The sequence below is a fragment of the Pipistrellus kuhlii genome, unplaced genomic scaffold (assembly GCF_014108245.1).
Source record: "Pipistrellus kuhlii isolate mPipKuh1 unplaced genomic scaffold, mPipKuh1.p scaffold_m20_p_21, whole genome shotgun sequence".
Lineage (NCBI taxonomy): Eukaryota > Metazoa > Chordata > Mammalia > Chiroptera > Vespertilionidae > Pipistrellus > Pipistrellus kuhlii.
In genome coordinates, this window is record NW_023425520.1 from 3,266,413 (window position 1) to 3,294,195 (window position 27,783).

Consider the following 27,783-nt stretch of genomic DNA (forward strand, 5'->3'; position numbering starts at 1 on the left):
GTGAGTGGTGCTGGTGCTATTAATAATTACAGGCACAGCTTACCATTATATTTGGGGCAGCGTTGAACTACCTTGGCCACTGGTCAGGAACCCCTCGATATCCGGCCTCCATGCCTGATCTGTTTCCTTCTTCCTTCCAGCACCTGGACATGGATTGCTCCTCTGACCTAACTCTAACCCCTCCGAGGCTCTGGACCCACCCCTCCCCTTTCCCAGGCACTGTCCACAGAGCTCCCCTCTCTCCTTCACCTCGCATCTCCCTCACACTGCCCTGCCTTAGAATTTAAACTGCCCAACCTTCTTGCATCTTAAAAAAAATAAGTCGTCCTTTGTTCTTCTATCCTCTTCACACCAAAAGTCTGCTGGTCCACGTTCATCACCTGTAACTCCCAGCTCCCTCTCACTCCCTAACCAGGCGTGTGCTCCCAGCAGCCACCTAAGAAGCTCACCCCAGGCCCAGGGGTCCCTTTCCCGCCCGCTGGCTGCTGGACCTAACGTGCTGGAGGCTGGTGCGGTCCTCCTTCCGAGAGGGAGCTCCTCCCTGGTCTTCTGCTGCCCCTTGCCTATCCGCCTCCCACCACCCATCCCCCGCCTCCTCCATCACCCTCGCCTGCCCCCCTCCCTCCCCGCACATCTTGAAATGTTGCTGGTCCTCCCATGGAGATGGCACCCCCTCCCTTGGCCTGGTTCCCACCTACAGACTCATGGCGATTCCAAAATCTCTGCCACCTGAGCTCCGGCCCTGCACAGCCAGCTGTCCGCAGGGCATGGCCAAGGAGAGGCACACGTCCCCAAATATCCATCATCTCCCTGCCCTCCCCGCACTCAACACCTTCACTTCTTCTTGCCACCGGACCCCCCACCCACCAGTCTCCCAAGACAGAAACTGGGCGACCTCCTTGACTCTTCGCTCCCTTCCCGAACCCCTGTGGGTTTGGCCTCCTTCCTGCCCTGTCCTCGCTCGGCCACCATGACCCCGGGCCCGTGTCACACAGTGCCTTGCAGTCTCTCAGTCTGCGCTTCATGAAACCACGAGCGTCCTCCTGACGCAGAGCACAAGGGTGGTCTCACCAGCACAGTCCAGGCGCCCTGCTGCCCAGCAGAACGGTACCCTCCACCTCTCCTCACCGCACCCACTCCCCACGGTCCCCTCCGCATACTGTCACCTGTGGGTCCATACGCCCTTCAGCTCCCTCCCATGCCACCTTTGCCCAGCCCTCCCGGCACCTCCCACACTCTCCCATAGATCTTCATTCTGTAACTGCAGCTCACTCTTTAGTCTCAGCTGCGAGGCTGCCTCCTCCAGGAAGGCTCTCAAGGTTTGACAGCAAAAGGTTAGCTGCCTCTCCTCAGTACTCCCACAGCAACTGGGACTTCCCACAGCACTCACACCCCAAATGACAGAAAGCCCTCACTTTTCTGCATCTGCCCGTCCACAATGCCTACCGGGTGATAAGCTCTCAGAAAACAGTTGTTGGATTAATAAATGAACAACTGATCCAGGTGCCACCCTCCTGCAATATATGCAAATCCGCCTCTCTTCCGTCTGCCAGGGGAGGACATGGGGGAGGTAGACCTTGTGGGGGGGAGGCGGTGTTACAGATTCTACCTAGGGACTTGGGGGCAGGCCTACTGAGGAATATGGACCTGCTCCAAGCCCTGCAGAAGGTGTCTAAACCAGCCATGGGGTCAGGAGCCACTAAAGATGGAACTCCTAGGAGCAGGGAGAGCAGGAACGGGCAGCCCTCACTGGGTGCCCAGGCAGCGGGAGTGGCAGGAGCTGGTGTGCTCACAGCTCAGCTCTGTAAGCACACGGCCAGTCCGTCTCTCTGTCCTGTTCTCACTCCTCCGTTGCCTGAGACTCTTACCTCACCTTCTCCAGTGACCTCTTCAGACAGTCATAGGTCCTTCTGTCCCTGGTTTGTTCCCCGTCCCTTCACCCCTGCTCCAGCCTTGTTCTACGCCCACCACCCTGCCTTTTCTCCTCTTCAGCTCCCTCCGAGATCCAGAGGCTACATCTTCTGGGTTCATGTTTCCCCCAGCAAGGAGGGCTAAGGAGCTGGCCACTTACAGGCTCCATTACCCGGTCCTACCCCTAGACCTGGGCCCCCAGCCCCCTCACCACCCCCGCCACTCCCAGGCTTACCCTCGGTCAGCCCCAGGTGGATGCTCCAGTAGATCTGCAGGCACTGCAGCTCCTTCTTCATGCCCCGCTTGCAGCGGCAGTCATACAGCGGGCTCTCCTGCAGGACCTCCAGGGCCGCCTGGCACTCCTTGTTGGCCAGCATGGTGTTGCGGTCCCTGCCGGCCAGGCACTGCCGAAGCGTGCGGTAGCGGGAGCTGCAGTTGGACTCAGCGGCACACAGCTCATTGGCCCGGACACAGTCCACCGGGGGGCGCCAGCCGTGCAGCTCGGGGCCCTGCAGGGAGGAAGGGCTGGCCAAAGAGCGGAGGGTCTCGTCTGGGTGGTGGGGAGGGAAGACAAGCATGAGTGAGGCCACCACAGTCTCCCACACAAGATGCAGGGCTGAGGGCCGGCCAGGCCCCTCTGGAAGTCACACCCACTGACTCCGAAGCACATCAAGGCCCGCTCAACGCCACTCCCGGCAGAGCGGAGGCTGCTGGTCCTAAGTCACCAACATCCCTCCTCCAACCCCATGGAGAACTCAGCTGCCCTCTGCCCTGGCTCTGGAGGATCCTCCGCCAGCTCCACCCGGTCACCCTCAGCACTGGGCCAGCCAGAAGGCCAACGAATAATGTGACAGAGAGCCAGGGCTGCAGGGCCTGCTGGAGTGTGCAGAGGAGATCCCATTTGTACCCCCCAGGCCTCTTACCAGCTTCAGTTCCAGCCAGAGGCCCACCACAGCACTGGTTACGCCGTGTAAGCAGAGAAGGCAATTTAACTTTCATAGCCTGTTAGGACCTCTGACACCACAGAGTCCAGCCCCCAGATATTACCCTGGGGAAACTGAGACCCAGAAAAGGGAGATGACAACTGAAGGTCACACACAGGCTGAAAAGGCCCCCCTCGCCCAGCCTATTCATTCTGAGTTCTGTAATTGAAAATTAAAAAAAAAAAAAAAAAAAAAAAAGGCATTTTAAGAAGAGAGAAAGAGAATGGGAAACAGGACTGATCCTGAGCTCTAAGGTGTGTCCCTTTCCAGCCCAGCCTCCACTCACCCAGGCCACTTCACAGCTGCCAAGACCCGAAATGGTGCCTTCCCAGGACCATCTACACCCCAGCCCCTCCGAAAAATGCTCTACGCAAATCATTTCCTCTCTCTTTCTTCTATTTCTCTCTTTCCTCTCAAACCCTCTCCCCCTTTCTTTCAAAAACCCAAATGATCAGCCAAATGCAAAGGGGGAAGTAGGTCCCTCCTCGGCCCCCATCTCACAAGTGGAGCCCAGCTTCTGCAAAAGTGAACAGGCAGGAAGCTGAGGTCCCACTTCTATCCACAGCTCAGAGGGTCCACGCCCATAGTCCTTGGGAGAGAGGGCGTCAGGGAAGAAGATTTCGGAGGTGAAGGGCAGGAACCTTCAATATCCAGCGCCTAACATGGCTCCATCTACCACAGACATCCTGCTGGTCTCCCTGTCCTCCCTAAGCCCTGCACTCCAGATCCTGCTCCAGAAAAAGCCCATAGCGTGGCCCAGAGCCCAGACTGCCCTTTCCAAGATCCAAGCCGTGATCTGGGAGGCTTCCTCCAATTCCATCTGGCCACAAGACATAAGATGATCCTTGGCCAGAAATCCCCTCCTCAATATCCTGAAGAATCCCCCATCTCTACCCAGAACTGCCAGGTCTCACTCCCGCAGGAGGCCCGGCTCAGGGGGCAGCTACCGCAGGGAGACAGCGACACCTAGAGGCAGAGCGCTGCACTGGGAGCCGGTTCCTCCCGACAGAGCCTCGGAAGGGAGAGGAATCCACTCCTGGAGGGACCAGGCCTACCCACCAGCCCAGGAAGAGGAGCAGAGGGTGGGCCTGCAGCGGAGAAGGCCTCTAGGGCAAGAATGATAGGCATTTCCTCCGCCCACTGACCACACTTGTGCCTCAGGACAGGAAGAGCTGAAGGCTGAGACAGATGAGAGAAGAAAGCAGCATGGAGTGTTGGCTAGAGAGTGGGGCATCTGCTGTATTTCCTGGCCTCAGCAAAATGCCTAGATCCCTGAGCAGGACTCGGTGCATCTGGGCCACCCAGGAGCAGCTGAGCTGACCCAGCCTCACTTGCACCTGCTGCCCCCACCTAGCCAGCCAGCCAGCCAGCTGGAGCCTTAAGACCAACCCAGACCTTGGCCTTCCACTGACTTTGATCGTCAACCCAGCGTCCCAGCAGGTTCCTCCCCTCCCACCTTGACTGTATCGGAAATGCACGGAGAAAGGGGCACCTCCACAGGCGTGCTGATCAGGACACAGGCCCAAGGGATCGGGGCAATAAGGACACTGACCCTGCCTGCCCTACGATTAGGGTCTGGAGCCCCAGGGACAATCCTTACAGAATCCTGGCTCTGTGTCAAAAGCAAGGGCTTCCCCGTCCGGCCAGCGAGCACATGTGCCCAGGTGGGTGGGAGATGCCCAGCAGAGGCCAGGTGCGACCCTTTCACAAACTGCCTGCCTGTCACCTGTCCCTGACTCCTCTCGTTGACGTCATGACCCCCGGAAGCAATCAAACCCAGCCAGAGAAGGAAATCATGGCAACACAGGGCCAAGAATGCTAGGAAAATAAAGGTCAGAAGGTATCCTGGTGGCGTGCCCAAGTTCTAGATCAAGAGGAAGCTCGGATCCGTCAAGAAAAGAGGTGTGGGAGAGCTTCTAGAGGCACAGGGGACAGGGCTACAGCACTTTGCTGCATCTGGTACCCATCAGACAGGAGTTGTCCGTGTAAAGTTGGCCCTCCGACCAGACCCCGCCCCCCAAGAGGCTTTCCCCATCACACATCTCCCTGGGAATGTCAGCACAGGAGAGCAGGTTGGCTGGACCCCCAGGCCTCCCCACCTCCAGACCTCACTAGGAACCTTGCGAGGGCACGCGGAAGGCCCCACTCCTGGGAACATGCTCCCACCAAAGCTCCAAGGAAACCTCTCCCCCAAGTGGAATTTCCAACCAACTCCCAGCTGAGGGCCCCTTTCCCAGCACCAACCTGTCCCTTCCTTCTTGACTGGCCTCACCCACACCTTTGCAATGTTCTGTGGTCACTCCGTTAACCCCTTGCCCAGCACTGGAAAGGGGCTTCTCTGGGGACAGGAACTTTGTCTCTGACCAAATACAGCTCTCACGGCTCTCACCCTCCTCTCACCACTGAGCCTCCGGGTCGCAGGCACCAGGGTGGGCATCTCTGACCAGCACACCCTCATACCCACACCCCCACACACACACCATGAGAACAGTCACCTCCGCAGCCCTCTCCGCTGGGAAAGGCCTGCCTGCAACATGGGGTCTGGGCCTGGAGATGCCTGAGGGTCCTATCTGCCCTGCTCCACTCCGGACCTCAGAGTGCCTGCACCTGGGAGTCCTGCCGGTCTAGGGTGTGTGAGCAACCTAATTTTCTTTTCTTGTTGGCCCCAGAAAGCTGGCTTTTCAAAACAGTGGGGAGAAAGGTCAGGTCTTAGAACAGCCTCTTCCGAAAGAGAATCCCCTTGCAGAGGGTTGCAAGGACTGGCTGCAGGACCTCCCGTGAGCCCAGAGCAGCCACCCAGCTTCCTCCTTCTGCCCCTCCTACCTGGAGAGGCACCGTCTCTGGTTTGGGCCCCAGGAAAGGGAAGGCCACACCCTAGAGCAGGGCCAAGCGCCCTGGGAAACCCACACTGGGGGAGGGGAAGAAGACAGGTGGACAAAAGGCCCAGGGCCAGTCTTGACTGGAATCCCCTGTCCTGGTCAGGAGGCCCTTGGACCACCCACATCTTTCTGAGACCAGCACCCACCTCCCAGGCCTCCCCTCGCCACTCCTTCTGGAGGGACAGGGTACACTGCTGGCCCAGCCAGGCAGTCTGGCTCACCACCGGCAACACAGCAGGCCAGGATGGCAGGAATAGGGGAGCGGCACATAGCATGAAAGATCTCTCTCTCTCTCTCTCTCTCTCTCTCTCTCTCTCTCTCACACACACACACACACACACACACACACACACACGCCACCAGCTCCCTCCTGGAGCACCTGCTCTGGACAGCCTTGCCTGGGACTCCCAGTCAGCACTTGCAAACACCCTCTCTTCCTCACCTCCACTCCCAGAATGCTCTCTCTCCACCCACCTCCCAGGCAGTCGAGGCGCCACGTAGCATGAAAGGGCGTGAGGGTTGGGAATTCTGGGTGGGAATGAGGCTGCCTAGGGTCAGAGTTATCAGGCAGCCCCCCCCTCCCTGCCCCTGGGGAAGGGGGCTTACAGGATGAGTAGTGGTCTTGGTTCAGATCTGGTTTTGCCATCACCCCTCTCTCCTCCATTGCCCAAGGAAGCAAACTTTGGCCTCCTTCCCTTTCTTCCCACCAGCTAGCTACAGGGTTCCTGGCCCCTAGGGGTGAGGAAGGCAAGCAGTGCGCAGGGCTCACAGCCCCTCCACTCTTGCCTACCCATTGGCCGGGCCTGGGCCACAGGGAGGGCAAAGGGTGAGCAGAAACTTGAAAAGTCTTCCAGGGATCAGAGCTGCGGAAAGGGGTTCAGGGTGCTGGAAATGGAGTGCATTTTCTAGAGGTTGACTGGCAGGGGGGGGGGGGTGGCTGCCAGCGCCCCCCACACACACAAGTCCAATGAGGAGCTCCTGGAGAAACCCATGGGCTCCCCCACAATCCATTCTGGGAGCCTGGAAAAGGGGGACCCTGGGTTTCTCTCCCCATAGTGAGCGTTTCTCCTCCCTCCTCTCTTCCAGATCAAGAGTTGGGGGCCCGGTAATGTGTGGGTTTGGGGTGGTTGTTTTTTTTTTCTGAAGTTGCCGCAATTTGAACCCATTATTTTGAGGGAAATGAGTACATCATTGTGTGAAGGAAGAGAGAGAGAGAGAGAGAGAGAGAGAGAGAGAGAGAGAGAGAGAGAGAGAGAGAGAGAGGGAGAGAGAGAGGGAGAGAGAGAGATTGGATGCCTTGGGTGTTCTAAGTCTCCTTCTTAATCCCCGCCAGTAACCAACCAGACAGCCAAGGCTCGCGCCCGGCCCCGGCTGGGCGGGCAGCGCCTGGCCAGCTCGCTCCGCGGCGCGCTCTCCCGCCGGTCGCCCCGCCAGGCGCCCCGCACGTCCCCTGCGTCCCCGGCTGCTCGCGGGCACCCGAACGCGCCGCCCGCCCGGGAGGCCCCCTAGCTTCCGCGGACCCGCTCGCCGCCCTCGCCGCTCGAAGGTACTCACCTAGAAAGAAGAGGAGGCAGAAGGCGTTTGCCAAGATCATGTTAGATAAATCCCACAGTTTTGTGTTTTTGTCTTTTTTCCCTTGGGTAAAAAAAATAATAAAATAAAAATGACAATACTATAGCCCAGCAGCGATCATCAGCCCCGAATCCAAGGCGGCGATCCCAGCGAGTCCACCCGGTGGAGCGATCCGGGGTCCTGCGATCCTCGCCCCAGGCCGGAGGGGGTGGAGACGGGGGGCGGCGGGCCCTCCGGACGCCCCTCGCCCGCTAGGATGGACACACAGGTGTGTCTGTGGGTGCCGCTCCCCAGCCGACAGCGGTCCTGCGCTCAGCCGGCCCGGGTCCCCGCGGTCCGATGCCCGGGCTCCTCCGGAGGGGCCTGGGGAGGCGGGGGAGAGGCGGCGGGAGAGCGGGCGGTGGGAAGGCAGCGACGAGGGCGGGGGTCAGAATAAAACGCAAACAGGAGAGCAATCCACAGACGTGGGGAAGCGCCAGGGAGCGATCCAGCGGGAGCTTGGAGGGCGCAGAGACCCGAGTCGCTTCTTTAGCTCCAGACGAGGGAAATGTTCAAAAAAACCACCTTCTCCCGCTGCCCCTCGGTCGGCTCACTTTTCTCCTAATGGAATGCCGGCGCCCGAGCCTCGGCGTGCGCCCGCCTTCCTCCCTTCCCTCCCGCTCCGCTCGGGCTCTGGCTCTCGCTCGCTCGCTCGCCTCTCCCTCCTCTCCTCCCTCCCTCCCCCTCTCTCCCGCTCCTCCCTCCGCCCGCCCCCTTCCCCCTTCGCGGCTCCCTCGCCGCGGCTCTCTCGCCCGCGCCCCTCTCCTCCGCCCCGGGCTCGGGGCTCGGGCTCCCGGGCGGCCGGCGGCGCGGGGCGCGGGCGCGCGGCGGAGCAGCCACCCTCTGCGGCGGCGGCGGCGCCGGGAACGCGGGCCAAGAGGAGAGCTCGGCCCCCTGCCCTGCCTCGGACTGACCTGCCGCCCGAGCCGGAAACTGACCGGCTCCGAGCTGCGGTGCAAACCCCCACCACCACCTCCGCGCCCGTGCCCCCGCGCGCCCCACCCCACGCCTCTGGGGCAGGCTTCGCCCTCCAACCCCCGGGGCTCCTGCCCCGCCCACTCGGCCACCGGTCCCGGACGCGCGGGGAGGGAGAGTGTAGGAGGAGGGCGCGGAGTTCAGGGCACCCGAGCCCCCCAGGGGCTGGGGGAGGGGCGCTAGGGAAAGCCCATCCTCGGGGCCTGGGTCTGGGGAAGAGGCTGCGCCCTCGGCGGGCGGATGCGTCCTTGGCCAGGGAACCGAAACCAGGCGTCTCCCCGAAGGCGCCGGAAAGGAAAAGAAGGCCCCCCCCGCCCCCCTAGAGCGCCAACCGCGATCTAGCCCCTCGCATGCACACTCGTGTGATCCCCACGCGGAGCTCGAGAACTTTCCCCGCCTGCCCGCAGCGCGCTCGCCCCTCGCACACTCATCGCCGCAGCCCTTGGAGACCCTTCCCCCGTGTCTCTCCTCCCCGGCGCGGGCGGAAGGCTGCTGCGCCCAGGCGCCCTCGCTCTGGCCTCCGAGGCCGACGAACCTGCCCGAGCCGCGCCGAGGAGGTCAGGCGAGGACTGGCACCCCACCCCGGCCGGCCGGAGCGCCCCGAGGCCGCCCCGGCCAGGACTCGGCGCCAGGCTCGCTGCCCGCGCTCGGCGGCTGGCGGGCTGGGTTGTAGGTATAGCTCTCTCCCGAGGCAGCCGGCAGCTCCCCGCTTCCGAGGTTCCGGGTGGGGTCCCCTTCCCCGAGCCGTGAAGGGTGCGATTGATCCATCTGTGGATGGGCCGGGCTTACCGGCGTGTTTTAGGCACAGAATTTACAACAAACGCGCAGAAACGCCAAAAAGGAAGCGTCGGGCTGGGAAAGGGCTGGAGGAGAGATGGGCGATTGCAGACACGTTCTGGCAGGAAGGGCGAGGCGGCGGAGGCACGCGGCCGCGCACGCCGGGCACCCCGATTCCCGTTCCCTCCGGACACATCCTCAACGAGGTGGGCGCCGCCTGCATCCCTGGGCCCCGGCGCACGCATGCCTCCGTGCAGCCCCGCGCGCGCCCCGTGTGCGGCGGTGGGGTACGCGCAGTGCCTCGTAAACTTTCCGCCTTACCCAAAATGGGATCTGAGCTCGATCCAGGGTGCAGTTTGGCGGTACCTTTTAGGATGCATTTTTTAAATGAGCAAGAGTAAGTGCTAGAAATCGATCTGGCCGCGAAGGGAGGGGTCGCTCACAAAACCAGCAGCCTCCGCTAGTGGGAAAGCTAGAGGGAGCAACTTCCATCTTGCGGATTGGCGGGAGCGCGGCTTCCCCGGCCCGGGGAGCTCCTGGCGCAGGTCCCTCCCAGCGCCTCTTCCCGCTGGGCGCGCCCTGGGGCGTCGGCTCTCGCTCTCCTTGGTCCCGGGCCATTGAAAGGTGTCCTGGAGGCGCGGTCCCAGCCTGTTCCTGTTGGACCTGCCAAGAGAGGATTGGGGAGTGGAGCTGGGGAGAGCCCCGTTCCGGCAGCCCTCCTGTTATTCCTCTCAGGTTCTAGGAAATGAGTTTACATCTGCCAGGGTCTCCCCGCTTCTTCCCAAACATTAGGTAACCTAAGGAACCGGCTTCAGAAAATTCAGGAAAGTGTGGGCTAAAGGATTCACACAGCAGGAATCACACTGCTGAGTAGTCATGGACCAGGCTGGGAGCCTGTCCTATAGGCAGTTTCTCCCTCCCCTCCCCTGCTTCTGGGACCTTCCGATGGCCCAGATGTCCCCCACCACCCCCACATTTTGTAACCCAGGCAGCTCTTCCCTCTTCTAGGGGCCTAGTCCAAAGGTACTGCTCAGCATATCTCTCTCCCTCCTCCAAAACCGTTTTTAAATGTCGTTTAATCCTCACTGGGCATAAGGAGGAAAACCCTCTGAGACACCTGGGAGCTTTGCCCTGTTCCCACCCCTTTCCCGTGAAGAGGCTGAAGAAGCAACAAGGGAACCCCAGGGGTGGCTCCCACTAATTCCTCCTGGTGGGGGAGAGGCTGGCAGCAGGCAGTGACTGGCTGACGCCCTTCAGGGACTCGGGGTCACCCAGGCATCCCAAGCAGACCAACATTCATCCTGTTGTGGGCAACACCAACCAGACCAACATTCATCCTGTTGTGGCTCTGGAGCACTCTGCCCTTGGGCCCTGTCTTTCCTCCTGTCCACACAAGCTCCTCCCACTTTACCTTCCTGTACCAACCCGACCCCTCAGCCTGAGCTGCCCTGAGACATGGCAGAGTCCAAATGTCACATAGATATTTTCTGAGCATCCGGTACATGTAAGCGCCCCCTCCCCCAGCCTCATCCCGCTCCTATCCCACCCCTTACCCCACCTCCACCCCCGTGCCAGGATCTGCAGAAGAATCACAGATGAACACCTACTAGTCATAAGGAACTTAATCTCGCTGACTCCATTGTCTAGGCTATAAAATGGGGATTTTAAAAACACCCAACCTTGCAGAGATTAGATGAGATATGGTACACAGCAACTAATCAAACACCTGGTTCCCCTGAATCCAGAACAATTCGGAACCCATGATAAAGCATAAAACCTAAGTGACAACCACCAAGAGGCAGAGAGGAAAAAGCTATAGGAGTTCGAGGGAAATGGAGACTTCTTGGTAGAGGATCAAGCCTAAGAGACCTTGCAAGAGGGAGTCATGGGAGAAAGGAGGGCCAGCAGGTGTGAACAAAAGCGCTAGGCTCCCTGACACACGTTCCAGACCCTCAGATACTGTATCCTTCACACACCACCATCCAGGGCCCTTCCCCGCTGTTCCTGAGCTCACCAGCAGGGGAGCCTCAAGTCCACCCAAGACAGCCCTTCCCCACCGCAGCTCCAGAAGTGTCATGTGCAGGAGCAGGAACAGGACAGGCGGGGCTTTCATTTCTTTCCTTTCCTTCCTCTCTCTAGGCCTGCCTACCCATCTTATCTTGTGGGATGGGCTCTCTGGAGAGCAAGAGCGGTAGGGAAGTGGAGAGATGGAAGAAGGACTAATCGGAGAGAGGGCTGAGCCTAGCCCGGTTTGCACACACATGCATGCATTAGCTGCAGAGCTCACTGACCAGACTTGTGCTGCTTCCCGCACATCTCATCTCTTCCCTTTCTTTGGTGGAGGGAGGGCTGACTTGGATCTAGAGACTAAAATAAAACAACAACCACCAGGAGTAAAAAGAAGAAGGTGCCAACTAAGACGTGTCGGGAACCATGGACCTGGCAAGCGGCGATGCCATAGGACAGCAGCTGACCCAGGCCCTTCCCCAGTCAATTAACAGACACGAACTTATCGACCCCTTCTCTGCCCCCAGCACTGTACCAGGTCTGTGGGGAATGCACCCTCCATGGAAGCATGACCAGATAGAACTGGATCAGGTACCCATGAAAAAAAGAGTGACCAACCCCAGGGCACACTGGGGCTGAGTGAAAGGTAGAGTTAGTGCCACTGGGTTTTGTGAGGGCTTGCAGGAGAGGCAAGATCCGAGCTGGGCCAGGCTGAGCACTGAGGAGTGCAGTCTGGGAAGGAGGCAGCATAAACAAGCACACAGGGGTAAGAAAGGTTTGAGTTGGGAGGAGCCAAGCACACCGGTGGGCGGGGCTTGGAGTGAGAGGGTCTGGAAGGCCCAACTGGGATGTACAGTGGAGGACAAGCATTGCAGGCTTCGCGCTTGGTCCCCTAGGAGCCACGGAAGGTTTTTGAGCAGACAAGTGACATGACAAGAATGGTGTTCCAGGAAGATCGATCTGACAACTCTGTGAAGGATGGAGACAAGGGACCCGTTAGGAGGCGATTGTACCGGTCCTGGCCGAGGGCAATGAGGGCCCCACACAGGACATGCTGGGCACGGACGGAAGAGGTGGTTGTCAGGGGCACTGTAACGATGGATCTTCAAGATGCTGGTGACAGATGCCACACTGAGGACAGGGAGGGGGAGGTGATGGCAAGGGCACAGCAACCAACCCATACCTCTCAGGCTTTGTCATGGGAAAAAATAAAGTGGCCAGCTTTATGGCAAGATAAATGTTGATGTTCCTTTAATTCTTACAATAACTCCATGGGGCCGGTACTATTCATAGCCCTACTTACAAATGAGAAAGCTGAAGCAAGAAAAGTGATTTAAGTTGCCCGAGGTCATATTTTAAGTGGCTGAATCAGAATTCGAACTCTGGCAGTTGGGATCCAGGGTCCCACCTGGGCTGAATAAATAAGCAACACGAAGGCTCTCTGGTCTATAAATTTTCATGTCCCAGTTCAGAATACCTTAAATCCTCTCTCCCTCCCCTGTAAAGCAGCCCTGTAAAGAAACCAAGAGCACTGAAATTTCTTTTCATCTGTCCTGTGGGCCTGATTGGGCCTAATCCTTGGAGGTCAAGTCTGGAGCCCTGAAAAGGTCCTGTCTGGCATGGCACAAGCTCCACGGTACCCAGCTCACTACGGCGTTTCCCAGTCCGGGGCCAGCCCCTGCCTCTCTCCCAATGGCGGGCTGATTCTCTCTTCCCGTGGCCACTCCAGATGCCCCAGGCCCAGCCTGGCTGGCGTGGACACCGCAGTGATTTAACTGAACCATCTGATTCCCAAGGAGTGAGCAGAGCTGTGGGCAAGGTGGGTGGGACTGGCCTGGTGAGGAGGGAAGAAATGCATGCCTAGCACTCAGGACATTGATTCCTCTAATTGATTTCAGTCGATGTTCTCCTGCTTTGTCATTCTCTGTAGAGGTAGGCACCACGGGAGGTGGGACTCTGGCTTTACTTCACCTCTCCCTGGGGGGCCTCAGAGACCTCTTTGCAGCCCTACCTGTGCCAGGGAGCCCTCAGCCCCAGGGTAGCCCATGAGAGGGGGAGGAGGCAGGAATGCAAATGGAAGCTGCTAGGGAGCCTCACAGTTTCACAACCTCCTCCTGGAGGTCTGGAGTCCACACACATCCCTGGGAGGCAGGCGGGGCACAATGACCTTCCTCTCCAAGTGAACCAACTCAGGCCGGAAGACCCATCAAAGTCACAACACAGCCAGCAAGTGGCAGAGCAGGTCCTCCCACACCTTGATCTAGTGGCCTTTCCTCTCCACCCGAAACGCAGCATCCATCTGTCACCACTGCTTTCTCTCTCCCAGGAGCTCACGAGGAGAGGGAGGCCACACCCAGCACTCAGGAGCACTGACTTTGTTTCAGCCTGCAGGGGCCTAGGAAAGGCTGTTTCTCTAAACACCCCTTGTCCTAAAAGTCACAGATGCCCGAAGGAAACGGTGGAGCCCCACCATCCCTCTCCTTGCCCCCTGGCCCCTTCACAACTCCCAGGAGCTGGGCTGGTAAGCATCCTTTAGGGGAGCTACTATCCGGCTGAAATCCCAGCTTCCTGTCAAGCCTCCTCCCTCCTGGCCCTGACTACACTGCTCCTCCTGTGTTGGCAGTGTCCCCGCCATGCCCCAGCGTTGTCTTGGTGCCAGCATGGTGCTTGGCAGACCCAGCTACCTAGAACAACCCACAGCGTTTCTCCTGAGCACCCACATCTCCCCCAGCTCCCAGGCACTGGCCATCTGCCAGGTTACCGAAGGTCAGAGGCAGAATCCGGGGAAAGGGGCTGTGATTGGTCCTGCCGAAGGCTGGGGAGCCAGCTCCCGCTGCCTGGAGTCTCCAGAGAGCCCTCAGCCCCAGAAGCTCAGCCCAGCAAAGTGGGTGAAGCTTTGTCTGAGATGGACCATCATTTGAGGGGCCCAACTCTGTTTCCTTGGTCTTCAGAGGCCAGAAGGCAGCTCACAAGATGCTCTGGACAAAATATCGGGACGGGAGTGTCCCTCTCTGAGCAGACTTGCCTTCCCTGAGCCCAGGCAAAGTTGGGCCAAATTTACCTGCATGTCCACCTCCCTCCCCCTGACTTCAGGTCCTGGGAACTTCTTTTCCCATCACCCACGATGTCCGTACCCCCACAGTCCCCGGGGCAGTGGTGCTTTCCGGCTGCCTTGTCTCTCTTTTTTTTACCAGAGTAGGAAACAAAGCTGTTCCCAGTGAGAGGGGCAATGTTTAACCCAAAGGAATGAATTCCTAATGGTAGAATTTCAATCATCTTTGGCCCTCGGGCTGTGGGGGGGCGGGAGGGGGGGCGAGCGGGAGTTGGAAGAAAACTTCCAGGACAAGGATAATAAACAGCCAAGGAGAACACAGCACTCAACAGCTGACAAAGCTTTTTTCTATAAATCTGTCTCCCTAGGCCTCCCACACAGCCTCTGAGGTGGACATATTTCAGATGAGAAAACTTAAAATCAAGGCATCCTGTGGCTTGTCCGTGATCACATGACTGAGGACTTGAGCCCAGGTGTCCTGATTCAAATCCCTATTTGTGAGGTGGCCTTTGCTTAAACACTTCAGAAAAATAAAATAAAATAAATTACTTTTTAGTTGTAAGCAGTAAAAATGAAGACAATGTCAGAGAAACACTACCCACGATTGGGTGCCTGTTTCTCCCTCGGGCCCCCATTCCATGGCACAGATGGGTGGGATAATGAAGTTCTACCTTGTGCCACGAGGGAATGAGCCTCCCTGGGACTGCCCTGCCCATGGGATGGGAAGGATGAGGAGCCCTCCAGGAATCCCTCAGACTGCACACCCATGGACAGCCAGCTGCCATGCACCTCCCTGGCCAAAGGCCTGTTCTGGATGCTGCTGGCTTTTAGCAGAACAGACAGAACTGCTCCCATCAAAGCCATCAGGCACATGCCTACCTCCAACTCCCAGCCCAAGGCACCTCAAGAAAGACATCATCACATCTACCACACAGACCATTCTCAGAGGTCCAGGTACCAAAATGGGTAAGTCTGCCCCCTGGAGGGGAGGGGCTGGCTGTGCTGGGGGGTCTACACTGTGGATAACAATGGGAGCCTCAGGATTCTGCAGTCTTACCAGCCCTGGGGTAGACCCGTCTCCCCATTAAACACCACCTGTTGCTCTCAGGTAACACCCCAATTGCAAGTGTGGCATTGTAGAAAGAGGCCCGAATAGGGTTCAAGTTTTAGCTTTGACCTGGGCTGCTTGAGATAACACAGTGCACATAGCTTTCCCTTCTTGAAAGGAGGGAGGGAGGGAGGGAGGGAGGGAGGGAGGGAGGGAGGGAGGGAGGAAGGGAGGGAGGGAGGAAGGAAGGAAGGAAGGAAGGAAGGAAGGAAGGAAGGAAAAGGAAGAAAAGGAAGGAAGGTGCCATGCCTTTTGGGACTTCCCATGCCCCATGGTGATTCTGCTTCAGGATTGCACAGCACCCACCCAGCGCTTTGGCTTGGGATAGGTTTTGCTGCTCCAGTGACTTGAGTTCCATGGTGATGAGGGATGTTCCCTTCCCACGGATGAGAGAATCAAGGCCTCCAGAGCTCAACACGCTTCAAACTCTGAAAATGCTCACTTTCTGGTCTGTAACCCTCATTCAACTCAACGTTCCATGTAGACAGTTCCATGTCATCGTCATTCCTATATCGTTAGAGGCTGACACATCATAAGGCCTCAATAAGTGTTTGTTGAGTGAATGAATGAATGAATGAATGATGCCTCTTACCTGACATATGTTAGCACAGGGAATCTGGCTGTGATTGCTGACTTGGTTCAAAGCAGCTACCCCATGTTACTGGAAGTTTCTCTTTCCCACCATTATGTTCTGCTTAAGAAAAATTAATAAATCTGACCAGGGTTGGTTTTTTTTTACTATTTGCCACTTAATTTATTTTAATTCAAAGGAGATTTACTTATGCCCTTCACTTTAAAGTCTAATTCTGTATGTAAAGACTTAGTACACTGACAGCAATTGGACTCGATAGAATTCTTGATCAGCCAGATGAACTATTTCAGTCCTACTTGTTAGCATATAAGCCCCCACACTCAGTACTCCGGCCCAGTGACCCCCAATAAGATTTTGGTCTGAAGAAACGAAGCAGCTGCAACCTCGGTTCTCACCCAGACGGACTCCCCTGAAGCGGGTGCCAGAGCCACAGCCCTCAGAGAATGGGTGTCAATGCCGGGAACACAGGGTCCCCAAGAGAGCGTTTCTGAACAAAGGGGCAGAGCTGGCCTCAGGCCCCCGGCAGGTGCTCAGCCCCGTGTCCCCACTGCATGGTGCACCCTCAGGGGTGACCTCTGGTTTCCAAGCCTGCCTTTGCCAAACTGGCCTGCCCTCCGTTTCCTCTCAGTCACCGCCACTTGGGAAAGGCAGTCGGATAGACCAGTCCTAGACCAAGTGATCATCGAGGGATTTTAAGAATTGCCCAGGTGTTGCAATTTTCAGGACTAGCAATGCTGATAATGGTCTTTTTGCTTGCAACCAATCCCAAACAATCAATTATTGAATTCTTCGATATCTCCTTGGTACTCTTCTCTGATACACATGCATTTTAAAGAGATATGAACAGAGAAGCACCGTCTTAATGCAAGGTAATGGCTCTCTAATAGTGGAAACCGGGCACCAGGAGAAAGGGATTCTGATGAGATCTTAGATGGCGAGCCCGCGGCATTCAAACTCCGTTCTCCTCTCCCAACCCTGGCAGGTACTGTTAACGGATGGCAGCCACCGCCAGCCACTTGTGGTGGGCACACAGGTCCATCTAGCCCATTTGCAGGTGCGGGCTAGATGACTTCTGAGTGCCCCCCAGTTCTAAGGTCTGGGGTTCTGGGAGGTCACAGAGAGGCTGCTCTTCAAATAGCACTATGTGCTGACCTCGAGCTACCCCGCAGGCCAGGAGTGTCCAGTGTGGGTGCCCAAAAGCTTTACCAAAGAGAGAAGCCTTCCCACTCCCCGGAGGAGGACAGAAAGCGGTCTATTGGACTTAGCCAGTGCTATGGACTGAAGGGTCCCCGGTTCAATTCTGGTCAAGGTCATGTACCTTGGTTGCAGGTTTCACTCCTGACCCTGGTCAGGGTGTGTGTAGGAGGCCACCAAACGATGTGTCTCTCTCACATCCATGTCCCTCTGTCCTCTCCCCGTCCCTTTCACTCTCTCTAAAAATCAATGGGAAAATATTCTTGGTTGAGGATTAGCAGCAACAACAAAAGAGGTCTGTTGAAGGAGACCCACTGTGCCAGGGAAGAGGAGCAGCCTGACGGCCAACGAGAACAAGTCTCTGCTACAGAAGGGCCAGCCCTCAGGAAGGAGCGCCCCTTCCCTAGGAGCTGCTCACAGCCCCAGCTGGACCACCACTCGGGATGCTCCACCCTCTGCTCCTGGACAGACCCAGGCCATGAGAGGACAAGAAGGGGCCTCCTCTCAGGTCCTCCCCCCTGAGGAGTCAGGAGTGGGGAAGGGCTCAGGGCTGATATGGCATTTGCTAATGAGTGTGTGAGTGCTTACCGGGGCACACAGGTGCCACAATGAGACAGCCACGCATAGTGTCACGGTGGAGCCGACCCAACTCCTGCGTTTCCACAGGGGCAGGAGACAGGCATCATGTGGCCCCAGGGATGCAGCTAGAGGGCAGGCAGGGAGGGAGCCTGCGTATGGTCACCACCCCACACACTCCCATCATAGACCCAGGCCTTTAGAATTCAAATGAGAGCTTTCTTTCCTGCCTCCTTTGCCTGCTTCCTCCTTCCTTTTTGTTCAGGGGGCACTGTATTGAGACCTACTAAGCACCAGGCCCGTTCCTACTACTGAGGGAAAGGCAGACAAAGCCCTCCCCTAGGGAGCACCCCTCACAGTCCTCCCCTCAATATGCTGCCTCAGTCCATCCACTATGACACCGCCACATGGGGCTCCCTTACTGGCCTTTGGGAGTAGGAGGTGCAGACGGAGCAGGAAGGCCTCACGCAGTGCCCTAGCCACACAATCTCACTTGATCCTCCAACTTGCCTGTGCAGCAACAGGCTAGGATTGTTGGCCATGAAGATGGGGCTTGTTCCTGGCCCTGCCACTTACTAGCTGTGCAACCCTGGGCTGGTCCTAACCTCATGATGTGCCTCAACATGGGGACCGTAGGCCCGCCCCGCCCACCTCACAAACGTGGTGTTTTGTTCAGCCATCAGTAAAGCACCTGCTACAATAGACATAAACACACAAAATCAACAGATAGGGTCTCGGTCTTGCATAAGATAGTGTCGAGGAGCTCCAGCCTGAAGTGAGAGACAGATGGGTGAACAAATGAGTGCAACCACATTGCTACAGTGAAAGGCTTAGGGTATTGGGGGAGGGGATGCGATTGATAGAAAGACATGTGTGTGTACAAATGGGGATTTTAGAGAAGTCATTATACAAAGAAATAACATTGAGCTCTTAGCAGCAGGAATTCCCATAAAGGTAATTGTTCTGAGGATCAAGAAAGATGATAGGTATGAACCTGCTCTATAATAAACTATGGAAAGCTATGTAGTGCAAGGTATGAGATTTACTATGAATGTAACATGTCAGCTCTCCATTAACCAAAATGGGTCCTATTAGTTAGCTAGGCTCAGCTACCGTGGAACATAACTGCAGAGTCTCCCAGGGTTACACGGCAGAGGTTCATTTCATCTTCATGCAATAAGCTCCATGGAGGCTCGCAGGAGGCTCTGCTCCACACAGACACTCAGGATCCAGGCCAACTGGTGCGCTATTACCTTCCCACACAAAGCCACCTCCTCCGTCTCTGAGGCTGGAAGAGAGGGAGCTGGCCAGCGGGAGCCTGAACCAATTAGATGGTCTTCTAATGGCACTGGGGCTGGTAGATGAGGGGGAAGAGATGGGTTGTCTGGTGGACATCCATGTCTTTATCACAGAGGCCAAAGAAAAATTGGACATCCTGCAAAACCTGGTGTTTGGCCAATCAGAGAGTTCTCGAGGGAACTCTGTGCCTGGCCCCTCAGGCCCTGGCAATCCGTGAGGCATGGGACTGAACCCACATCCTTCCTAACTCCAAAGTGACTGTTGGTGGCGAGAGCTGAGAAACAACCACAAGATCCAGCTTATTTCTATGACTCGGATGAACCAGAGTTCACACCATAGTAATCAGAGTTAACATGTATTGAGCACTTGCTACGTGCTAAGTCTATATTGCCTGTGTTGCTTCATTTAAGCCTTGCAATGACCCAGGGAGATAAATTGTTTTGTTAGCCCCAGTTGATCTATGAAGATAAAAAATCCAAAACTCTTCATACTCTTCAGTGAGAAAAATTACGGAGCAGAAAATTGAATGCAGAACTATCGTGTCTGCAAAAACCATTCACTTTACCACCAAGCTATACTATCTCCCAAACTAGAACTAAACACACACACACACACACACACACACACACACACACACACCTGCAGTCCCAAGATCTCAATTCTCAGCCTGGTTCTGTCACCAGCTATGTGGCCTTGGCTAAGTCACTTCATCTCTCTGAACCTCCACTTCCTCACACTACGGAACAGAATTACCCATCCCACCGGATGGTTGAAAGAATCAAATGATTATCTCATGATTATCTGGTAATGATTTTACAAAAAAGAGTTTCATCACCTACAAACTTTTTTGCTGTTTCATGACAAAAAAAAAGAAGAAGAAGAAGAAGAAAAAAGAAAGAAAAAGGATTCGACGTCCCCCAGGGACAAGGCATGGGCCTGAAATGAGGGCCTGCTGGTTGGCGGGCAGAGCGGGGACAGGTCCCTTATCCCCCGAGGAGTCTTGCTGACACACGGGAAACAGCCCGACTAGATGGAGCCTTTCTGGCCGCTTCCTCTGGTCCCACACTCCCTTTGGCAACTATGCCATAGCTTTATATTCATTTATTTGTCCTGCAGAGGTTTTTGCAGTATTTCTTCTAAGTGGGACAGCTATATCAATACGTTCTGTTGCGTCACGCGTGTGATTGAAGAGCAGGGCATGCTGGCTGGGGCTTCTGGTCGGATGCACAAGGCGCTCTCTCACTCTTTCTCTTTCTTCCTCTCTCTCTCTCCCTCTCTCTCTCTCTCACACACACACATACACACACACACACACACACACACACACGCTCCCCTCTGCCCTCTCCAGCCATTTTCCTGTCCTCCAGCCTCTAATTCCATTCTGCTCCAGGACCCAGGGCCCGGTCCATCCCCATGAAACCCACCACGGGTCCTACCTTCCCCCAAACCCAGAGCTTTCACTCACACGTCTCCCGCCTAGCATATCCTCCCAGCACCTCTGTCCATCAAAATCCTCCCAGATACACACAAAAATGTCAACAGCCGTTATCGCCCGCCGATGAGATTACAGATTAATGCCTCCTTTCCAATTTCCTCTATTTGGAGATTTGGGGGGATAAGCACGTGTCATTTTTATAAGCAGAAAAACACAATGAAGTCACGCTTCACGTCCCTGCCCTCCGGCAAGGCTCCCACACCCCAGCTTATAGCTGTCTTTCTCCCCTGACACGCTATAGCTCCCGGCCTATCGCAGGCTGGAGCTTTGTTCTCTGCAGTGAGTTTGCTGTGTGTGAACGTCTGATATCCTCAGTCACACGGCAAGCACCATGAGAGCAGACACACGTCACATGGCCTCCCTGCCACGCCACGCCCTCTGTGATATTAGGGCTTCAGGCACATATTAAGTTGTCAGTGAGCTGACCGGTTCCAGGGTTCCGGAGACAAGCCTGGGATCCCCTCCATGGGCCTGGGGAGGTGAAATCATGGGAAGGTGGAAGGAAGGGGCCTTGGAGTTCATATAACCCAATGCTTTGCACTTATCCACACTGCCTCGGACATTTAATTTGCCCACTAATCAGGTTTTATCGCTGCCACCCCCTACGCAGCCACGCCAAGGCCTAGTTAGAGAGATACAGTGATTTGGCTTAACTGTCCAGAACCTGTCTTCTGTCCCCCAGCCACGCCTTCCCCACTAACCCGCAGTGGCCACCCTAAGCCCTTATAAATAGCCATTTCTCCCCCGAGTCAGAGGCTGGACGTGGCCGGCCAGGTTAATAACTTGTTCATTAGGCGTCTAATGAATTACTTGTTAATTGCTAACTTGATGAACAGCCAGCAGTCCCCATCTGCCTGGAGAAATGGCAGCAAATCACCACAGAAGGGCCAGCCAGGGCCCAGCTGCTGGGGAGCAGGCGCTTCCAGCTGAGAGGGAGGTGGCATGGCTCTCAGGAGAGAGGCCTGTCTCGGCCAGTCCCTGAAGAGTCGCCAGGGAGTGACACCTCCCAGGTATGTCAGCATGTCAGCACAGAGGGGCCGCCTGGGGCTGGACCTCTAAGTTCTTCACAGATGCCCACAGCAGCCAGATTGTCACCCCCCAATCCTTCAAGCCTCCTCTCCACAAATTTTTTAAATTTATTTTTATTGTTTAAGCATTACAAAGTAGTACATATGTCTCCTTTCCTACCCCCCCTCCTGCGCGTTGACCTCCCTCCAGCCTCCCCTAACCCCTCCCCATATGCCTTCACCTGCCCCTCCCCCGTGTCTTGTATCCATTGATTATGTTTATATGCATGCATACAAGTCCTTCGGTTGATCTCTTACAGCCCCTCCCTCCCCCAACCTCCCTTGCCTTCTTGCTATAGTTTGACAGTCTGTTCAATGGTTCTTTATAACTATTTTTCCCACAGTCTTTTCTTTTGTTTTCACTGAGCTTCCACCACTCAGTCAACACAACTCCCTTCCAACAGCACATAAACACAGATCCATGTATGCTGTCGTGTTTTCCCCAAGTGCTGAAAGCCACATCAGTCTCCCAGCTGGACTGTAAGCTTCCTGAGACCAGAAGCCCCATCTTCCTTACTCATCCCTGTATCTCCCTACCACAGAGTACCCAGCTCAAGAAGTAGGTATTAAAGATTTACGTTTTCTATGTAGATCTGCATGTGTCTGCTTGGCTGCCAGAACCAAAGACCACAGATTGGGGGACTTTCACAACAGAAACTTACTTTCTCACGGTGCTGGAGGTTGGAGGTTCAAGGTCAAGGTGCCAGCAAGGTTGGTTTCTCCGGAGGCCTCTCTCCCTGGCTGGCAGATGACAGCGTCCTCTCTGTGTCCTCGCATGGGCTTCCCTCCATGTGTGCATGTCTGGTGTCACTCTGTGTGTCCAAATGCCCTTTTCTCATAAAGACATCCCACAAGGCTGAATCCGGACCACCCCTTTAAAGACCTGTCTCCAAATGCAGTCACATTCTGAGGGACTGGGGTTAGAACTTCAACATAAGAATCAGAGCCGGGAGGACAATTGAGCCCATGACCGCCTCTCACCTCACCATGCACACCTCAGGGCTGAGCACCCATTAAGTATTCAGTGTGTGCTCCTGTGTAAGGGCTCATCTGTGTGGCATGGGTTAGGGTTAGGGTTAGGGTTAGTCCTGCACTGATCCCTGAAACCTTGCAGGGAGAGAGTTTAAGTCTCCTAAATCCTAATAGCTCTGCTGTTTTGGAAATCACTGTGGAGCAGCACTGAATAGAGATGATGACTTTTGCATTTGCATAGCAATTTTCCTTATCAGAACACATTCTCGGTTTAAACTCCCAGCGCTGCAGAGAGGGAGGAAGAGGAGGATGTTGATATCAATCTTATGGATGAAGAATTGAAATAAGGAATGAACCAACTTTCCCACATCAAGCTGAGCCGAGTGTGTGACTTTCATGCCCAGGTCCCTTCCTGGGGCGCCCCTATAGGACAGAACCCGGCCATTTTCTTCTCTGTGTCTGAGCACCCAGCCCCGGGCCAGGCAGGGGAGGGATACTCCGGGAGATTTGGAATTAATGGTGATAGACCTGGTGGTGGAGCCTTGACTAGACAGCAGGAGGTTGGAGACTCAGAACGGACCACTCCCAGCCCCCAAGCCCAAATGCCCTGAGGCAAAACCAGCCCCCAGGCCTGCCTCTGGCCCGCATCAGTGTCTGAGGTTTTCCTGCTTTTCAGTCAAAGCCCTGAAGGCCAAGGTTAAGTTGAAAATGAGTCTGGGAAATAATACTTCTATTATCACTTTCTCACTACTCCTCATGACAACAAGGAAAATGTGTTTACAACACATTGCAAGATGATTTCACATATTGTTTATTTTTACCCCTTTGTATCGCAGGTATTTTTAGAAGCTGCCTCAAATCCATTATGGATTGGAGCAGGGTATGGGTTTTTAAATTTTCACCCTCAGAACAATGCCTCGTTGGATAAGGTGGGTAAGGATATTATACCCATTTGGCAGATGAGTAAAGCAAGGCAGAGAGAGGTCAAGTATTTGCCCGAAGTCATACAAGGAGCAGGTTAATGACCTGGCCTTGACTCACACCTATGCCCTTCCCTAGAGAGTGACTGGATTGGTGTGGGAGGAACCTGAGGAAAGGCCCCAGGGGAGGGCCCTTCCGAAGGCAGGATGGAAAGAACAGGGTCTGCATCAGCAGTTGCTGGGTTCTATCTGCAGATTTACCTTCTCTGGCAAACACACACTTTTTGAACAATTTGTGTCTGAGTGATTTCAGTTGCGTGTAGAGTCCTCCACAGGCTCTACCACACCCTCCTGCCTCAGTTGTCCATCCAGCCGTCACCCATCATCCCGCCATGTTTATGTTGCCATATGGATGCTAAAAACTTCTGAGCTTGCAACGCCATTTGGTCTGTGAACAGCTGCCTACAGGGAGAAATCTTTATGTAGGAGACGGGGTTCAGGAAGGACAGTGAGGGGACATCAAATGCAACCGGCTCACCACCCCCCCTCACCCAGCAATGTGACCCTGCCCAGGTCAGACAGGCCCTGCAGTGGATGTAGGTAGGGGTCTGGTGCATTGAACCTGAGATGCTGCTTCTCCGACAGTCCTGGAGGCAAGTGGACACATATTTATCCTCCCTCCCCACCTGCTGTGAAATAGGCAGAGGATTAAAAGCCCTGGTCTCTCCTTAGCTCAGCTCAGCCAGGGGAGCTAGTGAGCACCACTGGTTCCATAAAGGCCAAATGGCAGCTGACACAACCCCTCCCTGCCAGCTTTCTTCTCTAATGAACACAGGTACCCAAGCAGGCCCTGCTGTTGTCCATAACCCAGAATTCTGGGAGTGGAAACAGCTCAAGACATACAGTCTTTCCCACCCTCCTTTCCAGGTTTTTCTGTCTCTAGCTGGGGTGTGGTGAGCCTCCCTCTCTCTCCCCTCCCCTAAGTGGTCTGGAGCCTTATACACTGAGTGGCCAGATTATTATGATCTCTGAAGGCATAAACATCTGGCCACTCAGTGTATATCCTATATAATAAAAGGCTAATATGCAAATTGTCCCCTAGACCAGGAGTTAAACCAAAAGGCAGGCCGGACAACCACCCATGTTCCCTTCCCCTGGCTCAGGCTGGCTGGACCCCACCCATGCACGAATTCATGCACTGGGCCTCTAATACACACACACACACACACACACACACACACACACACACACACACTGAGTGGCCAGATTATTATGCGTCCAGAGATCATAATAATCTGGCCACTTAGTGTAGTTGCTTATTGGTCTCATACTGATGTTTCCAATCTTCTCAAGTCCTTCAGACGAGTTCTTCCCGGGCGTTTGCTGAAGACATAGATGAAAATCTAAGGCCACGTGGTGCCAGCACCTTGGCACGCAGAGAGCACCAAAGGGATGGGCTGCAGGGCAGGCCCCACCTGCTGTCCTAACAGTACTATCCTCCAGAAATGAATGTGCACGCCACCGCTCCCCATCCTAGGGCTCTGCCTTAGCTCTGTTTTATTTTCTTAAACTTAAAAAAATAATAATTAAAGATTCACAGGAAGCTGTAAAAAATAATCTGATTGGTCTCATAGACCCTTCATGCAGTTTTCCCAAATGGTTACAATTGATATAACCATACTACAAGAGCCAACCCCAGGAAACTGACAAGGTCTAAAAGCATGTATATAGTTCTGTGCCATTTTCTCTCGGTCACAGATCAATAACTAGACTACAATAGCAAAGCCAGGAAAGTGGCAAGCACAGTGTGCTGTGCTATGCTGTTTTCTCACAGGTGTAACTGCCTCTGCAATCAAGAAACAGACCTGCTCCTTTGCCACAAACCTCCCTGGTCCGCCTCAAACACCTCTCCCCTTCAATCCCTCCCCATCCCCAGCCGATCATTAATCTGTTTCCATCTCTATAAGTATGTCCTTTCCAGTCTTTCCCCACTCTGAGCTGGTGGTCATTCAAAAGCACCCCAGAGATTGGGCGGACCCCCAATGAGAAGAGCAGGTAGGCCTGGGACAGAGGTGGCCCAAGGCATCAGGAGCCCAGCCTTCCTTGGATTCAGACAACCCACATACCTGGAGCCTCTGTGCCCCAAACCAGTCTCCACCTGCCCGTGTTGGGCCTGCCTGATCACTCCTGTCCGATGCTCTCTCCTTTCCTCTAGCAGCGCTGGGCAGGGTCCCTCACCTGGGTGGTACAAGCCCAAAGTGAGCTCTGCGAAGCAGCTGCTCTCTGCTGCCCCCATCAGGCAGTCTGCTGTTCAAAGTTCCCGGAGACCTCAGAATTTTGATTTGAAATTCTCCCAAGTCATGCTTCCTGTACTGTACCTACATAATTCATTTTTATTACCTAAATATAGAGCTCGCTATCTGTCCCTGTTAAATTTCATCTGGTTTGTTTCGGGCATCAGTTCAGCTTGTCAGGATGTTTTCAAACCCTCAGCTCTCTCTTCGAACCGCAATTATCCCTCCTAACTGTCATCCAAAAATTTAATAATCTTGGCCTCTGTATCCTCAGCCACGTCATTGATGAAATTGTTGAGAATATGATTTAGTACCGAATCCTATGGCACAATACAAGGATACCCTCCCTCCACCCCTTCTAGATTGAGAGTTCAGATTTGAGCAACAATCCCCCTTTGGATAATTGTCCAGCAGCTGGGTGTCCACCCAAATACACTCTCCACTGGACTTCAGGGTTTTTTTGTTTTGTTTTTTCATTAATTCAAAGGATACTGTGAGGGGTTGCACTGCCAGCTCAAGAACTGACCAACCCACGTAGCTAGGCCTCACCAACCTCTTCATATAAAAGGGGTTTCCTTTCTTACCCAAATTAAAATGGCTTTGAGTCCCAGCCACTGAACCAAGGATCCGATCCTTAACTACATCTTCCCAGGTTGTGTACACTTCTCTGAATGTCAGCCCTCCCCCAGGCTCCAAGGCCGGCTCTGCTCACTGACCTGGCCGAGACCTCTGCCTGATCTGCAGGCCATCATGGCTCTCCAAGGTGGGAGGGAGCACACACCACCTGCCCAGGACCCACGTGGTGCACCTGCAATGGGACGTATGCCGCTTTTCCCAGGCCCAACCAGAGTCCTCATTTGGCCCTGGGCCGCTTGAGAGCTGTCACTGAGGGTCCTGGAGGCCTGACACCCCTTCTCTGCTGGTGAGTTTCCGTCTGTGGAGCCATGCTGTTCTTCCTGCTGCTCGCCTTGGCTGCAGCCACCGATGCATCAGTGTGGTCATGGGGTCTGTTCCCAGCCTCTGTGGGGGTCCTTCTGTTCCTTTGTACAGAGAAGGACAGGCCACAAGGCCACCCCACAACACCCAAATCCCATTGCACATGGGCAATGCCAGGAGGAGGGAAACTTCTTGTCCACCTACCCCACCTCCCTGGCCGAGCAGAAGCCCCAGGCCCCATTGGGTGTCAGTCTCACAGCTGTCACAAAGGGGACAGAAGGCAGGCTGATCAGCTTTATTCAAAGCGAATTCATGCTGGCTTCCAGCAATCACCTTCTCTAAGAACTCACAAATCATCAGTTTCAGTCATCTGTCCTGGAATTTTGCCAAGAGTCAACCATGAAAGGACTGGATCATCGTTTCCAGAACAAAGGGAGGTTGTAGATTACCTGGGGCTGATGAATGAGAAGGATCCTTAAGTGGAAGCCAGGCTTCTCCTAGTCCTACCACTCACCATCATGATCACATGCACGCACACACACATGCACCCATGTACACGCGCACACATGTATACATGCACACACAGAGGGCACCCTGAGACTACACTGAGAGGACCCTGCAGCCCCTCCAACATGGACATACCATCCAGCACCAAACACCCAAAGCCAACATCTCTGATTCTTCCCCATCTTTTCTTCCTTTTGCCTCATGCAGAATCACTCTATCCTTTTTCCCCACCACCCGCCCCTGCACCAGAGGCAGCAGCCGTCTTCCTAGCTCTGTAGTTGTGACTATGGCTGAGTCACCCACCATGTGGTCCCGGGGAAAGGGGAGACAGGCAAGCGGGAAGGTGCCTGGCAGGCTGTGACCCCTGCCGCAAACACACCTCCATCTGTCAGTGTGGCCCTCCCTGCGTGGGGAGCTGATGGAGCACTGCCTGCCAGTTCGCTAACGTCCTTGTCTGCGGATGCTGCAAAGACAGTTTTCCGCAGAGGAATTCTAAGGCTTAGACTTGAGTCTTCTCAGAATTGTAGAAATTAAAGTCGAGAAAGAGCAGCAGGCCAGAAGTCATCCCTCCCTCCCACCCCCTTAACCTGGGCTGGCAACAGAGCTCCAACTCCAAGTTCACTCTGCC

General features: G+C 55.2%; 1 protein-coding gene across 2 annotated transcripts in view; it reads right to left on the reverse strand.

The window, feature by feature from the left end:
• Window positions 1–8,317, reverse strand: part of GFRA2 (GDNF family receptor alpha 2) — an 83,222-nt gene extending 74,905 nt beyond the window's left edge. Inside the window, exons 1-3 of one of the 2 annotated variants that reach the window (XM_045585882.1) lie at window positions 8,299–8,317; window positions 7,328–7,408; window positions 2,147–2,461 (exon numbers count right to left, since the gene is read on the reverse strand). In XM_045585882.1, coding sequence (XP_045441838.1) covers window positions 2,147–2,461; window positions 7,328–7,367 — 355 coding nt within the window. In that variant the 5' untranslated portion in view covers window positions 7,368–7,408; window positions 8,299–8,317. Of the gene's footprint in view, window positions 1–2,146; window positions 2,462–7,327; window positions 8,046–8,298 lie in introns of those variants that run through there. The other variant, XM_036450378.2, reaches the window with a different exon arrangement.
• Window positions 8,318–27,783: the final 19,466 nt, after the last annotated feature.